This window comes from Aethalodelphis obliquidens, unplaced genomic scaffold, assembly GCF_003676395.1.
Source record: "Aethalodelphis obliquidens isolate GAN/ISIS:26980383/991018 unplaced genomic scaffold, ASM367639v1 scaffold18, whole genome shotgun sequence".
Taxonomy (NCBI): Eukaryota; Metazoa; Chordata; class Mammalia; order Artiodactyla; family Delphinidae; genus Aethalodelphis; species Aethalodelphis obliquidens.
Window position 1 is genome coordinate 19,862,307 of NW_020837962.1, and position 16,919 is coordinate 19,879,225.

Below are 16,919 nucleotides of genomic sequence, written 5' to 3' on the forward strand. Positions count from 1 at the left end.
GCCAATAGTAGTCCATTGTGTGTGTGTGTGTGTGTGTGTGTGTGTGCATCTATCTGTCTGTCTGTTTATGTGTCTATCTGTCTATACCGTTTTCTTTATCCCTTCATCTGCTGATGGTCATTTAGGTTGTTTCCATATCTTGGCTATTATAAATAATACTGCAGTGAATATGGGCTTCAGATGTTTTTTAAGATCCTGTTTTCATTTCCTTCAGATAAATACCCAAGAGTGGAATTGTTGGATCATATGGTAGTTCTATTTTTAATTTTTTGAGGAACCTCTGTACTGTTTTCCGTAGTGGCTGCACCGATTTACATTCCCATGAACAGTGCACAAGGGTTCCCTTTTCTTCACATCTTCACCAGCACTTGTTTTATTTTATTTTTTCTTGTTTATTTTTGATAATAGCCATTCTGACAAGTTTGAGGTGATCTGATTGAGGTTTTGATTTGCATTTCCCTGATGATTAATGATGCTGAACACCTTTTCATGTAGAGTAGTCCTGCCTTATCTGCGATTTCGCTTTCTACAGGTTCAGTACCTGCGGTCAACCTCAGTCTGAAAATATTAAAGTGAAAATTCCAGATATAAACAGTTCATAAATTTTAAGTTACATGCTGTTCTGAGTAACGTGGTGAAATCTTGAGCTTTCGCTTTTGTTGCCTTTGCTTTGGGTTGTCATATCCAAAAAATCATGCCAGGACTGATGTTAAGGAGTTTATCCTCTGTACTTTCTTCTAGGAGTTTTATGGTTTTAGGTCTTTAGAGCTTATTTTTGTGTATGATGTAAAGTACAGGTCTAGTTTTATGTTTCTGCATGTGACTGTCCAGTTTTCCCAACACCATTTATTGAAGAGACTGTCTTTTCCCCATTTCATATTCTTGGTGCCTTTGTCATAAATTAATTAACCATATGTGTGTGGGTTTGTTTCAGGGCTCTCTATTCTGTTCCATTGATCTAAGTGTGTTTTTTTATGCCAATACTATACTGTTTTGATTGCTATAGCTTTGTGATATAGTTTGATATCAGGAAACATAATGCCTTTTTTAGCTTTGTTCTTCTTTCTCAAGATTGCTTTGGCTATTTGGTCTTCTGTGGTTCCATACAAATTTTAGGATTATTTTTTCTATTTCTATGAAAAATGCCATTGGAATTTTGATAGGAATTGCATTGCCTCTGAAGATTGCTTTGGTTGGAATGGACCTTTTAATTTTAATAATATTCTTCCATTCCACAAGCATGGGATATCTTTTTGTTTATTTATATCTTCAGTTCTTTCGTCAATAGTTTTCAGTGTACAGGTCTTTCACCTCCATGGTTAAATTTATTCTTAGTTAATTTGTCCTTTTTGATGCAAGGTAGATTGCATGGTTTTCTTACTTTCTCTTTCTGATAGTTTGTTTTTAGGGTATAGAAATGCAACTTATTTTTATATATTGATTTTGTGTCCTGAAACTTTACTGAGTTTATTTACTAGCTATAACACATTTTCAGTGGAGTTTTTAGGGTTTTCTATATATAATATCATGTCATTTGCAGATAGAGACAGTTTTACTTCTTTCTTTCCAATTTGGATGCCTTTTATTTCTTTTTCCTTGTCTTGTTCCTGATCTTAGAGGAAAAGCTATTAGCTTTTCACTATTGAATATGCTGTTAGCTGTGGGCAGATTTTCCATATTGAGGGCTTTTGGAGAAATGGTTTCTGGGCTTTCGGTTTTGGCTGATGCATTTTTGTTTCATCATTTTAGAATTCCATCTTCAGAATGTTATATAACATACAATAAAACTCAGCCTTGGAGATTACTTGAGATTGTGTAAAATATATTTTAAATAAAATAAATTGGAATAAATTAAGTGAAATAAGTTTTAAAAGTTTCATATGGAAGTATGTTCCTTTATTTTATTTTAAAAATCTCTATTACCTGTATTATTTTACTTACAAGTGTGTTTGTTATAGAAAATTTGGGAAGTGAAAAAATATAAAGAAAAAAACTACCCAGAGTTAATAATCTGTTTCTAATTTGCGATGTCTCTGTTAGGTTCAGTATCTCTCTGTTTATCTTTTCTCTCTTTCTCATATATAATTATTGCCTTTATGATATATTCTGCATTTATAAGTGTATGATGTATATATTAGACACACACACACCCTGCTGTGGACTGCACTGTTTCCCTCCAAAATTCATATGTTGAAACCCTGATCCTCAGTGTGACTGTACTTAGAGATAGAGCATTTAGGAGGAAATTACGGTAAGGTTAAGTGAAGTTATAAGGATAGGATCCTAATCCAAAAGGCCTGTAGCCTTATCATTCTCTCTCCCCCATTGTGTGCACACACCCAGGAAAGGCCACGTAAGCACACAGTGAGATGGTGGCCTCCTACAGGCCAAGAGAAGAGACCTCAGAATAAATCTTACCTTGCCGACATCTTGATCTTGGACTTCCCAGCCCCTAGAACTGTGGAAAATTAATTTCTGTTGTCTGTCCCATATAGTCTCTAGTATTTTGTTGTGGCAGCCCAAGCTAACACACACACACACACACACACACACACACACACACACTCGAATCAAATGTCTATATACCCTTCATGAACATTTTAAACAGAAACTGAAGTCATTTTCTATGTAATCTAGCAGACAGTTTTAAGTTTACCTGGCAAGTAGTAGCAGATGCTCGTAAGTGTGAGCTGAATGAGCTGCAGAAGAAGCTGGCTGGAGGATAAACTGTAGCACTTACCCTTTGGGCATCCTCAGAGTGCACCCAGCAGAACAGAGGTGTCAGTGCTTTGGGGGATACAGAAAATTATGGATGTGAAATACCTGGGAGTGTAAAAAAATACCCATACCCGGGTCCATCTTTAAATGGGATGCTTATTTAAAGGACCAGTGCAGGGCTCAGGCATGGTGTTTTAGAGACTCCTTGAGTGACCTACTGGTTTAGCAGTTGAGACAAGCAGTGTATGGATATAAAGGCACTAGTCATTTTTGACTGAGATGCAGGTGATCGGGCCAGGTAACTGTGGTCATCGAGAGGAAGGGTCCCCCGTGGCTCTACGTGTTTCCCCAGGGAGGGGAAGGATGGGTAAGATTCAGGAGGGGAAAGAACTAGAAAGCTGTCCCAAGAAGCCATTATCCCTTGAGCAAAGGCTGGAGGCGGAGACAAGTGTGACGTATTTCTGTGGGTAAGAAACGAGCAAGCCAGCTTTACGAGACCGAAGTTTAAGACCAGTGTCAGATTGAAGCTTTCTGGGTTACAGCACACCACTTAAAGTGATCCTTTCACTCTGCTTTCTTACCTTGGGTTCAAGTTTGTACTGTATAAAAATGCCCTTGTAGAACCTCCTGGTGAACCCTCCTGAGTATTTTGGGCTTCCGTTTAGGTCAAATATACCAAGGTACTTGTGTTCACAAGACCCTGCTCCACTTAAAAAGTCTAGTTAAATATTAATGTGAGGAAATTTGCTCTTGCATATTTTCACACGTAATTTCTTTAATTGGTATTATGCATTTTGCCTAATTTAAATACCGACATCTGGGTGATTTGCTCAGCCAGCAGAGGACTGTTTAATCAGAAAGATGTACATAGCATCTCTCTGAACTGCCTGCCAGCAGTTAGCTGTTTAGCGTTAAATAGAGAATGATGTTTCTGCAGTGGGAGGTGTAGTGGAAATTGAACTGCCCCAAGAGCTTCTGTTCATTAAAGGGACAATATTAATTCTATTTACTGTTTAGGGACTGACTCCCAACAATGCCAGGAAATGTCGGCTTGCTGGTACCGGGGAGGTGAGGAGGTAGTCAGGTTCTTCCCTTCCTGTTTCTGCCCCGGTGAGTCCGGGACTGTTCTCCGTCTGTTCTAAGTACGTCTCTTTTGACCGCAGGTACTGTAATGTGGATTGTTTGAAAGTCTTGTAAAAAGCAAGGCTTTTGCATTCCTACTTCAGTTTTTATGATGTAATAGGTGCCAATCTGATATCAACTTCCTGATGCTAGCTAGGTACAGATGTTGTGGACACTTGTTAAATTATTTATGATGATTATCTTTTGGAATCCATTCATATGTAAACAACATTCCCTTATAAGCTTCTGACTTATTCTGGCCATTTTAAGCATTCTTTTGAGGTTCAGGAGCTGCTTTTGCCTGGCAGGGAACGTATAAATAGGACTGGTGAGACACAGTCTCAGCCCTGGAGTCAGAGCGGTAGTTTGCCTTTCACTGACCCCAGCCTGCTCTCTCATTCCCTGGGCTTGATGTGTTGTCCTGGACCCACTCTTTGCTTTCTGGAGGAGCAGACAGACAATACACTAATACATAATTTTGATAGACTGGAGTGCTCTGAAAACAGCAAGCCAGGTGGAGTGATGGAATGTCCCTGGGAGGGGGGGGCGGGAGGAAGGGTGCGCTTCCTCTCTAGGAGGTGAGCTTTACGTGAGCAAGGACCTTGTCCACCTTACTGGTGTCTTTGATCTTTAGAGAGCAGGCACCATGTGTGATAAGAGCTGACTGACAAGAAGGGCCCAGCCACAAGATTTAGGGGAGACTTTCCCGGGCAAGCGGGGACAGCGTGTGCAAAGGCCCTGCAGTGGGAATGAGGAAGCCGCTGTGGCTGGAGTGTTGGGAGTCGTGTGGAGAGTAGAGGGGGTGAGGTTGGAGAGGTGGGTAGGGGCCAGACGAAGTGAGCTGCTGGTGCCACTTTATTCCAAATGCATGAGAATATTGTAGAGTTTTCTGTGTGACCTCTTGACATTCTGGAAAGAAGGCTCTGGCTGTTGCATGGAGAACAGACTGTAGGCTGGCAAGAGAGGAAGCAGAAGGACAGTTGGATGTCGGAGACCAGGCAGGAGGTGGTGGTGGCAGTGGCGGTGGAGACGGAAGGTCCTGGATGATTTTGCTGCCATGCGGGTAGACCTGCTGATGGTTGGCTGTGGGGTTAGAGGCAAGGAGAAGAACAGGGTGACTTCTAGGTTGACCCACTTGATCCTTCCTTTCTTTTTTCAACCTGTGGATTGCTAATTCTGCCTTCTCACCAGAACCATCTCCTTCCTTAATCCTCATTCTGATGAAGGTTGATTCCTGGTCCTCCCTGGCCTCTCTGGGTCTGTGGTACCTGCCAGACCTTTTCAGTGTAGGTAGATTTCCAGTCCTGAACTCTCACAGGCTGTTCTTTCCCTTCCCTGTGTTTGTAGTTTAAGAAAATCTTTTACCATTCCAAGAGCATTAATAGAGCTCTCACACGAAGGCTTATGTGTTACCAGTCAGCCCTTGCAGGGACATGGAACATGCTTCTAGCCAGCAAATGTTGTTTTTCTTCACCTCACCATGCTCTCTGGGAGCATAGCAAGAATAAAAAGTTGTTTCCTGGAGGAAAGTGAAGGGGAGATCCTTATTCCTTTTCATCACCGCTGGTTCAGGTTACATGAACAAAGGGTGGAGGAAGGTGGGATGGTGGTTGAAGCACAGCTTCATCGACTCTCTGGTAATCTTGGTGGCTGTTTCCTTCCTCTGTTAGATGGACAGGATTCTTTCTTTGTGCACGAGAATATACGAGAAACTGTAGCTTCTGGGTGAATGCCAATGTGTGTACTTTCAGGATTTCAGAGCTAATTGGTTTGTGTTGACAATGACTATTTACCATTTGTATATTATGAAAGAAACATGCAAATTACTTGACAACACTTGCTAGTCAAATTGGTGAGCGATTTTTGTTTTGTTTTGTTTTGTTTTTGCGGTACGCGGGCCTCTCACGGCTGTGGCCTCTCCCGTCGCGGAGCACAGGCTCCGGACGCGCAGACCCAGCGGCCATGGCTCACGGGCCCAGCCGCTCCGCGGCATGTGGGATCCTCCCGGACCGGGGCACGAACCCGCGTCCCCTGCAACGGCAGGCGGACTCTCAACCACTGCGCCACCAGGGAAACCCGGTGGGCGATTTTTAATGTCAACAATATCCGCTTGGTGAGCTGTCTGGAAAGTGTTACTGGGAACCGTCAGGATTTCGTTTTCCTAGCAATAAAAATCTTCTTGCAAACTCCCCCCATTTCCTTATTTCTCATTACGAGGAATATGTAAAACAGTTGAGAAGGGTGTCTTTACTTAAGGTTCATCAGTCTAAACTATTTGTTGCATGGCGTCCACCAAGCTATTCCTTCCATCCCAGTTCCGCCTCCCTTTTCCCTCTATTCCTAGTCATCCCGAGCGTCCTTGCCAGGTTCATCTTCTGAGTATCAGCCAGTTTCTGTTTTCAAAATTCTCGGTGCCTTCCCGGTTTCTGAATCAAATAATGACCATCGGCCTGGCTTTTCCAGACCAAGTTTATCGGTTAAATGAACGTCCAGTGGTCCCTTGTGTATGTGCACGTGTTTTCTGCCACCGGACCTTTGCTCAAGAGACCCCTCCCCCCACACCTGGAGCACCCTTGTCTTCTTCCTTTTTGTAGCCAGCTGAATACCTGTTCTTGACTGTGGAGAATAGGCATTGGAGATGACATCACACATTTCAAAGAAATGAAGAGATGACAGCAGAAACACCTCCACGAACTCACTAACAGGAAGCCGATGAAGAGGGCCGTGAGCTGGCCGCTGAGGAGGGGAGGCCGGGGTGGGGTTCCTAGGCCTGCACCTCAGGAGCTGAGTCAGTGAGGACTCTAGAAGCCCTCCCCGCACCCTCAGATCTGGGGAGGAACACGGTGATTTTCCTCTTCTTATGGAGGAATCATAGAAATGGCGGCAACTGGGATGAAGTGGAAAGCAGAGCTGAGTCTCTGAGACCAGGGAAACTGAGAGCCAGTGTTCCCACTGCAGTGGGCTCTCCTTGCAGGCAGGAGGAAGGCGCCCGGTGGAGGATATTTAATGACCTTTGTTAAGAGAGGCCAGAGCCCAGGAATTCGAACAAAGCCTTTACCGTGCCTCAGTTGAGACCTCCTGGCCCTGTCACTCAATCTGGCTAGAGAACGGTGGGTAGAACACAGACCCACTCAGTCTTCAAACTAGAAAGATCACAGATGGGGCAACAGTAGGAAAAGAGTCAAGGAGTTGCCTATCCTGTGTTGGAGCAGCAGAATTTCCGGAGAGATACACCTGAGCACACACAGATGAAGAAAAAGAGTAAGGCGGTTATATAAACATAGGTGGGATGGATGGATGGATAGATGGATGGATGGATAGGCAAAGAGAAAGAAAAAACGGGGATATAGCATGTAAAAGAGAAAACATCCGGAGCTAGATGAAAACATACCTCAAGGCATAGAAGGGAAGTCCTTACAGTTGTTTCATTCTGTGGAACAAGTTAATGAAAAGTGTGAATTCATTAAACACAGCAAGATGATTAAAGGAGAATGAGATGAAAAAAGAGAGATTGCAGATCTACAGAAAGACTGAGGTCCCAAACAACAACCACCGCAGGACCAATAAATAAAATTAGAAATACCAAAGGAAAGAATAGATGCCACTGAAATCAAATTACAAAAAATTAAAGGCTTGATAGTCTCAGTGAACACAAGTGAAGTGATCATGACATTAAAGCAATCAGAAGTTAAAAGATGAAAAGACAATGTACTGTAAGGATAATTGGCATCCCTGAAGTAGACAGTCAGCATATGAAACCGAAAATGGAATATAAAACAAGGTAACTTTCAGGAAATGAAAAAGAAACAAACAAAAGAACTGAGTCTGCAGATTAGAAGAATGTATCATGTTACTGGAAAATTCAGAGAACAGAATGTTTAACACCAATACCTATCCTAATTAAGCTATTGAATTTCAAAGGTAAAGGAAAAAATCTTCAGACATCCAGGCAGAAAACCGAATTATCTGCCATAGACCAAAAGTCAGACTGGCTTCATATTTCCTTAGTGCAGCATTTAATTTCTGAAGAGAGTGGAGCCAACTACCTCCTCCACATTCTGAGTGAGAGAGGAGGTATGAACACGACCCAGAGTGACACAGCTTCGGTGTCGTTCAGGTGCAAGGGCAGAACGTGGATATTCTCAGACATCTATAAGCTTGGGGAATGGTACTTAAAACCAAAACACATAGGAAAAAATGCAGACACAGTGCTGTCAACCTCTAAATGTGTTTTGTAACGTCTTAACTTAGAAGCATATTTTAGGAAGTGTCTGTTGTAGTGAAGAAACATTTGGTTGAAATTCAACAAATACTTCAGTTGCTTTTTTCCTTCTGTTAAATTCAAATGAAGTCACATACAATTTTTTTTTAATTAAAAAGCATTTATGCTAGAGGAAGGATAATTTCATTTTTTATGAAAGTCCTCCTGTCTGCCTGACCCCCTCCCTCCTCCTCATACCCGCACTGGGCAGGTGCTCTAAGCCCTGGCTGTGGTGACCCCTCCTCTTCTGATCAGTGCTGTCGGCCTCGGGTTTGCAGAAGTTAAGTGCTCTTTCTGCTGTGAGGCAACTCCATACAACGCTCCTAGTTAGGGAAGCACATGATTCTTCAAAGACTGAGTTTCCACCAGAAAAATTCTGACAACTTAGAATCACTTACAACTTACAGTGCCGAATAATCAGCACTTCTTGAGTGACTGCTCTGTGCCTGGTGGAACCATATTCCCCCCACGTACTCCGTGTGAGGAAGCACAGTTTCTGCCCTTTGAGAACCCTTAGTTCAGGTAGGCCAGACACATCGCCAAAATTTTCCCAGTATTTCCCAAGCAAGATCTGGCTCTCAGGAAGGCTTCTTGAAAGGGAAACATAGGCTTCTTATTGACAAGTTTTTGTCTTGATTTTCACCTATTTATTCAGGAAGGTTGTTGCATTTTGACAGACACAGTGCTGGATATTTGTTCGTTTGTTTTTTAAATTAATTAATTATTCTGGGCTGCGTTGGGTCTTCACTGCTGCACGCAGGCTTCTCTGTAGTTGCCGCGAGCGGGGGCTACTCTTTGTTGCGGTGCCTGGGCTTCTCATTGCGGTGGCTTCTCATGTTGCAGAGCATGGGCTCTAGTCACGTGGGCTTCAGTAGTTGTGGCGTGCGAGCTCAGTAGTTGTGGCTTCCAGGCTCTAGAGCGCAGGCTCAGTAGTTGTGGTGCACGGGCTTAGTTGTTCCATGGCATGTGGGATCTTCCCGGACCAGGGCTCGAACCCGTGTCCCCTGCACTGGCAGGCGGATTCTTAACCACTGCACCACCAGGGAAGTCCCCAGTGCTGGATTTTAAGGATGTGATATTGTGAGGAAAAGAGGGAGGATTCCTGCTGAGTCTAATGAAGGGGTATGGGGGTTATATGGGACACGCCCAATGAGCCAGGCCCTTGTGGCTTCTCCCTTTGATCTGGGCAGTCCTGCCGGCCACTCACCTGAACCGCCGGCAAGTACCAGAGGATTTGCTGCCACCATCTCAGCCCTTGACACAGGTTTTAGATTTAGGGGTTGAAAAAAACTTATTGAACGTATTTTTGGAAATGTGATGAACATGATGTTTGAGTGGATACTGTCTTTTTATACTTTTTGTCAGGCGGTAGTTTCCTTTTTATACAAATATTGGTTGCCAGAAGCTTTGTTTGAATACAAAATATGTGCAGCTGTACATATTTGACCACTTTCTTTTTCTGGGACCCCGTGTGCCTGGAGTTGGGAAAGGGATCCCCAGCTCTGTTCTGTTAAGTATTCCATCTTATCAAAGAGGTATTTCATCATTCATGTATGACAGTAGGTGCCACTCAATAGATATTTTATAAGTGATAGATATTTTTGTCTGAAATTACTTTTTCACTCGAACAATGATTTAAACTCCCGTTTTTAGTTTTATGAGGTGACACTTTTATAATATCATATAGTGAATGCAGCTTGAATGTCATAGAGCTTTAGGGCGGCATTAATCATAAATTCATATGCCCCCATTCCCAATCCTGAGAGACTTTTTCTTAATTCAGATTTTACCCATTCTATGTATGGAAGTGTGTGTGTGTGTGTGTGTGTGTGTGAGAGAGAGAGAGTTTGTGTGTGTGTGTTGGGGATGGGTGGGGACAAGTAATGCTTTTGACCTAATGGCCCTGAAGTTATGAATTTCAAATGATTTTCTAAGTCTATGAGATTTATTTTAAGGAAGGAAGAAAAAGTGCTTTTCAGTGGGTTAAAAAAAAAAAAAAAGAATATCAAACTAAACTGGGATGTAGTCCAAAACAGTTTCTCTAGTTTGAGCGGGAGCTATTAGAGTTTAAAATACTGCCTCCCCCCGCCCCCTTTTGGTTTATTGTCTGCTTTTATGCAGAAAGAAAATACATATGTCTCTGGACTTAGGAGAAACAGTCCCTCTCCTTTTCACATGGATCTGGAAGCCTGGAGCAGCCCATGGCCAGGAGGCACCTGCCGTGTGTGCAGCGCTGTCACAGTTCAGAGCTAGCAGGCCTTGTTTCATGAGATGGGGCTGTATGAGTAAATTCTCCAGTGTAATATATATCTTTAAAAAGAAAAATCACAGACTTTCCACTTCTGTTTGCGCTCTGTGGGCAAGAGGAAAAGCACGAATTCCACCGATATCGGAGAGGCAGGAGTCGGGGTTGGTTTATTTAGAGCGCTCATTTTAGCCAGGATTTGCAAGGGCCTCGGTGCGGCGTATCAGGATGAACGAAGTCTCCGGCCGCCAAGCCTGAGGTTCTGGGCCCCGGAGAGGAAGCCCGTCTGATAAGAGAAGTAATTGAAGAACAGTGCTACGCTTCATTTCCTTTTCTTGAAGTTAAGTTATGCATTGGTCATTTTCTCTGCGTATCTATTTAATGGTTGTTAAATTAAATTGCTTTCCCTCAAGTGGTGATTTTTATTTATTTATTTTTTAAACCATCTTTTTTCCTTGCTCCGCTCCATTGCCCTCTGGCCCGACTCCAACTCCGCGTGTGTGCGGTGGAGGCCCCAGTGTCTGCAGAGGTGAAGGCTGGGGACTTCTCTCTTTCCCCCAGCCCTTTCCCAGAACCTCCCAGGGTCCCCTGGTCTGCAAGGTTGTGAGGTTCTGAATTCTTCAGCTAGAGAATGTAGACTGTTTTAACATTTAAATGATACAGAATCCATTTATTTGATCCAGGAATATGAAGAGTTCCACTTTTGTTTCGGGCAGCTCTGGGCTTTGGAGTCCAGAGCTGTGCTGTGCTCAGTGTGTCCCGTCGCAGGAGTGGGTGAGGAAGAGGCTCGCTCGGAGCATCCCTGACCCGGGGCCCCCGTTGGCAGCACGGGGCTGTCTCCTCTGCTGCTTCCATCAGCCTGTGGTCACAGAGCACAGTGTCCTGCTCTTGGATGGGCCCCAGTCTCCACTCAGCACAGCCCAACCTCAAGGCTGGAGTTTTCACCTTCACTCTTCTGGGGTCTGTCTGTTTTCCACCTGGGAATTGCCTCATAGCCTGGTTTTTGAGGGTTTTTTTTTGCCTTAGGGCAGATGGGCCTGATGGTGAAGGGCCTCTCAGTCTCTTCCTTGTGAGATTGCTCTTGACCTTCCTTCCTGCATCTCTCTGAACTCGGAGTATCTACCCACTCATTCATTGACTTGACAGATATTAATTGAGGAGCTCTTCTGTGCCAGGCACGAAATAAGGCACTGGTTACATTCTAGTCAGGAGACAAGTGATAAACTTGTATATAACATGTCGTAGAGTGATCATTGCTAAGAGGGAAACAAATCAGGACAAGAGAGGTTGGTGGCTGCTGTCTTGTGTGGGGTGATGGGGAGGGTGCCTTCTGAGCAGAGGAAATGAGGGCCGAGTTATGTATGAATTGAAGGCAGTTCTTCTCAACTGGGGCACACTTTGTTCCCCAGGGGACACTTGTCAGTGTCTGGAGGCATCTTTGGTTGTCACAACCTCGGAGGAGGGATGTGTGTTACTGGCATCTGGTGGGTAGAGGCCAGGGATGCTCTAAATATCCTCCAGTGCCCAGGGCAGCCCCCCCACAATGGAGAATCATCTGCTCCAAAATGTTAGTGGTGCTAAGGTTGGGAAGCCCCGCTCTAGGGGAAGAGAAGGAGTAGACAGGAACAGAGGAGACAGCAATGACCAAAGCCCTGAGGTGAGGGCCGGCTGGCAAGTTTGAGGAACAGCAAGGAGCTGGGGTTCCGGGAGAGGCGTGGGCGGGGGGCAAGCGTCAGGAGGTCAGCAAGGGGTGAGGGCACTTGGAGCTTTGTAGACCCTTGCAGAGACTTTGGGTTTTACTCAGAGAAGAGGAGGCCGTGTAATTGACCCGAGAAAAGGAGTGGCCTGCCCTGCCGTCCGTCTGGCTGCCGGGGAGAGCGTGGGCTCTGGCTGAGGCACGAGTGGGTGTGGCCAGGATTACTGAGGCCATCCCAGTGCGGGTGATGGTACTTGGGGCCGGGCAGCAACGTGGTGCAGTGGTTTGTCGTCAGAGTGGGGGCCTATTTTGAAGGTGGAGTCAACACCGAGCGCCTTAGGGTTTAGAGAAAGGAGCAAAGAACAGCCTGATTTTTGGTCCAGGCAACTGTAAGGAAGATTGGTGTTTACCGAGAAGGGCTAGTGTGCAGGTTTGGGAGGCAAGGGGGCATCAGGGCTGGTCTTTCAGGGTGTTAAGTGTGAGCCGCCTGCTTGGTAGCCCCACAGGTATACCGAGGCAGGCAGGTTTCTATACACGAGGATGGAGTTTTAAGGGAGAGGTCTGCCTGGAGATTTGAGAGCTGTCGGCATACAGTCAAGCCCTCCGTATCTGCGGGTTCCACATCCACAGATTCAACCGACCACCGGTCACAAATATTCAGAGAAAAAAAATTTCAGATCTCAAAAGCAAAACTTGAATTTGCCATGCTCCAGCAAATATTTACATAGCATTTTCACTATGGTTGCAACTATTTACATAGCATTTATGTTGTATTAGGTATTATAAGTAATCTAGAGATGATTGAAAATATAGGGGAGGATGTGCGTAGGATATATGCAAATGATGTCCTTTTATATAAGGGACTTGAGCATCCTTGGGTTTTGGTATCCTTGGGGGTCCTGGAACCAATCCCCCATGGATACCCAGGGACAACTGTGTAGATTGCAGAGTCAGGATGAGATCATCAAGGGAGTGACTGTAGACACTAGAGTCCCTGGGATGAAAGACTCCATGGAAGTGGGTTCAAGAGAGAGCCGGAGGGGGGAAACTAGAGGACCGCAAGTAGGGAACTCTTTGGAGGTGGTTTTCTCTAAAGTGGCACAGAGAAATTGGTGGCAGCTGGAGGGAGATGCAGGGCCAAGGGAGATGGTGGTGGTAGTGGTTGATGGGAGCTCTGTAGCAGATTTGTGTGTAGGTGGGAATGATCAGTGGATAGAAGGTGATGCAGGGCACAGCGGGTCAGTTATCTCTGGTGCACAGTAGTGAATGCACAGGAAAGGGTTGCTTTCAGGTCCATGTGCAGTTTGACCCTAGTAACTGGAAAGAAGAACCAACAAGTCAGGAGACTTCTAGGTATTAAGTGAAATAAAGGTTCTGAAGAGGGAGAAAGATTGCTTTCTGGTTTAGTGGTCCTAGAACCTTTCCTAAAGAAGGCAGGGTTTGAGCTTAGCTTCATATATATGTGTGTGTGCATGTGTGTATTCATATATACACATATATATATGTATATATATGAATCTGTATCAGGCAATAAATTTATTTCATTTTATGAGCTTTTTGTATGTTCCAAGCTCACTTTGCCCACCATATGCCACGATTTCAACACGAAGCTTACAATCCATTTTTCTTGCAGTTTTCTTGGTGAGAAATAAAACATTGTTCATTTTCGCACTCTAAAGAGAACCTAATACGAAGTTTTCTTTCCTCAAAGTAACCTTTTCCTTTTCTTTCCCTCGTAATTTCAGGAACAAACCCTGGCCCTGAGAAAAGAAGGAATTGGGGTCGTTCTGGATTCCGAGCTGCCCCATTTAATTGGCATTGATGACGACCTTCTGAGCACTGGCATCATCTTATATCATTTGAAGGTAGAAACTGCTTTCCTGGAACATTCTCATCTTGGTTGCAGCTTTCCCTGTGGACACTCGCAAGGTTTAGTGCGATACTCCGTGTCCACGAACGCAGCTACGACCCTGAAGAATATACAACAAATCCTTGAGTCCTTTGGGGATTCTGAGAAGTTCATTGGGATTCGGTGGTATTAGAAATTTCTGTTTTATGTAGTCCTAAAGCTAAATGAAGATCCGTTCACTTTGCCCTCTAATTTGTAGACTCAGCAAGAGGGAGGTAGGGAACAAAAAGGCAGACAGACTGAGGAAGAAAAATTACCAGCACCCGAACTGGGATTTGTTGTATATACAGCTTCCTGGTCCCTTGTGTTAATTATAAAGTTGTGTCTCTTGCCTACATCGTTGGGCCTGGTCCCGAGCAGGGTATCCCTGTCAAGAGAGCAGAATTTCCACATCAGTATCAGTGGTGGCCTCTGTAACCTTGACCTTAGTATCTTCTGTCTGATCCATGACTTCAAATGAGAATGGTGTTACGCTTGTGCTTTGAGGGCTCCCCTAAACCATATATATATATATTTATTTTTCCTTTTGTATCTGGTTTATTTCACTTAGCATAATGTTTAGCCATGCTGTAACATGTATCAGTACTTCATTCCTTTTTATGGTTGGATAATATTCCAGTGTATGTACCACACTTTATTTGTCCGTGGATGAATATTTGGGTTGTTTCCACTTTTTGGGTAATATGAATAATGCTGCTATACACATCAGCACACAAGTATCTGTTTGAATGCTTATTTTGAATTCCTTTAGATATATCCTAAGCCATATCTTTAGGTACAAAGAAACCCCTGGCCACTAGAGGAGAGACTTGTCAGAAGGGATTGGGAACATCAGTGAGATTGCTGTCACAGGCAAGTTATTGATGGCAAAACAGGAGCCCAACCCTTGTCGAGCCCTGAGCCTCAGGAGTCCTGGCCTTTTTCGGACACCGCGGGCTGTTGTTACAGAGCCTCAGTGAACTCCAGTCGCACTGAGGCTGTGGCCTGCCCGGGACAGAGCTCGCCCACCCGTCACCAGTTTGCTTGGGCTTCAATGGAAGAGGAAGAAACAGATCATTCCTCATGTTCTTATTAATAAATTTTGCTTGACTTTTCTCTCTAGGAAGGTCAGACATATGTTGGTAGAGAAGATGCTTCAACAGAACAAGATATTGGTGAGGATCATTATCCATTTCCTCTTCGCAATTTTTTTTTTTTTTTTTTTTTTTTGGCTGTGTTGGGCCTTCGTTGCTGTGTGCGGGCTTCCTCTAGTTGCGGCGAGCGGGGGCTACTTTTTGTTGTGGTGCGCGGGCTCAGTAGTTGTGGCTTGCGGGCTCTAGAGCGCAGCCTCAGTAATTGTGGTGCACGGGCTTAGTTGCTCTGCGACATGTGGGGTCTTCCAGGCCCAGGGCTCTTACCCGTGTCCCGTGCATTGGCAGGCGGAGTCTTAACAACTGCACCACCAGGGAAGTCCTCCAATGACTTTTTAAAAATCATTTAATAAATTTCTTTGGAATGACTGACATTGAAGTAATTATAAAAAAGAAAACGTTTCAAATACAATATTGATCAGTATGTGTATTTCTGTAATTTTGAACTCAGGTCAAATGACTAACACAGAACAGTTAGTTAGTGAATAAAATGGGACTGTGAATCCTTTCCCCCACCCTGCATGCCTTCTATCCTCAGTCACGCCTTTCAAGTATGCTGTTAGTTAAATCACTTTACTCTTGTCACAGTGGAAATATGCTAACAGGTACAGATAAAAGATATAAGGCCCTTTGATGGGAAATCCTTCCCAGTCGGCACTTACCTGTGCAAGGCTGAGGACAGAAAGTAGGACACACACGTACACAGCATCCACACACACAGACTTCTGGCTTTCCCCAAAGTCTTTGTGAGGTACCCAGGTGAGGTCTTGCCAGGCTTTATATTGTAGCATAACTTAGGGAATGCATGTGGCGGTGGTAGAGTGCGTGTGCATGTGTGCATGTGTGTGTGGCAAGGTGGGGATTGGCAGGGGAAGAATTATATCTTCTCAGCTGGTTTTAGAATTGCTGGCGATGAGCTTGCTTTCATGCCAAGTGTAAGCTATTAATCAAGCCAAAGCTCCCATTTCCTATGTGTATTTACTATTTATAGTGAATCTGGGAGAGCCGGAAACCAGTTCCTGGAAGTCCTTGGATTCAGCTGATTTTGGGTGAAACTAGGTGTCAGGCCTCTTCCTCTCACCATTAAACTATCAATACATGTGACCTTTGGGTTTGTTATAAATGCGGTAAGGGCTAAGAACACGTTTCCTGTGAACAGAAAAGTCCAGTAGTGCAGTTCTGAGGAGAGTAGTGGGAGCCGTTTGGCTTGTGCTTCTGAGAAGCTGGCCAAGAACTGGGCCTGAAATCACGTAGGTTTGTGTGACAGGCATTCACGTCCATGCCTGGCCACTCGTCACACACGAGCAGCTCAGGGTGGTCGGATGGGAGTCGGTAGCCCTGAGCAGCCACGTGCTCTGAGAGATCTGTGGGGGTCAGGTTCTCTCAGAATCGGCACAGGCTGTGGCTGGGTCATCTCAGGACTTCTGTAGACTTCCTCGGGCCTCCCAGGATCCATGCCCTGCCGTGTTCACCTTTTACCTTTGGTACGTGCTCCTGGAACACAGTGGCGGTAAGTGTGGAGGTCACAGGAAATCCTTGAACCACGGGGCCCTTTTTGTCTCTTCCATTTTACTGTGACCTTTGGGTAACTGGAGGAGGAAGGTTATTTAGACTGAAGCAGGAGTGACTCAGTGGTATTCAGTTAAGACAAGTTACTCAACTGTTTTCTCCCCGAGGATGAAATAAATGAACGTGTATACTCCCTTATACAGGGGATGTCCAGACCCACCGAGTAGCACTCAGGGGATGGGTCTGTCAGTTGATGCCAGGAACTGCTGAAGTTCAGTTTTCTCACTACACATAAATGTTCATCTCACAGTTTTGTATGGAAAAGAAAG

The 16,919-nt window shown here is 44.5% G+C and overlaps 1 protein-coding gene across 4 annotated transcripts in view; it reads left to right on the top strand.

Moving 5' to 3' along the window:
* Positions 1 to 16,919, top strand: part of LOC113626476 (kinesin-like protein KIF16B) — a 280,843-nt gene that overhangs the window by 118,865 nt on the left and 145,059 nt on the right. For all 4 annotated transcript variants that reach the window (XM_027118145.1, XM_027118146.1, XM_027118147.1 and 1 more), the window contains exons 13-14: positions 13,788 to 13,907; positions 15,054 to 15,105. In XM_027118145.1, coding sequence (XP_026973946.1) covers positions 13,788 to 13,907; positions 15,054 to 15,105 — 172 coding nt within the window. The remainder of the gene's footprint in view (positions 1 to 13,787; positions 13,908 to 15,053; positions 15,106 to 16,919) is intronic.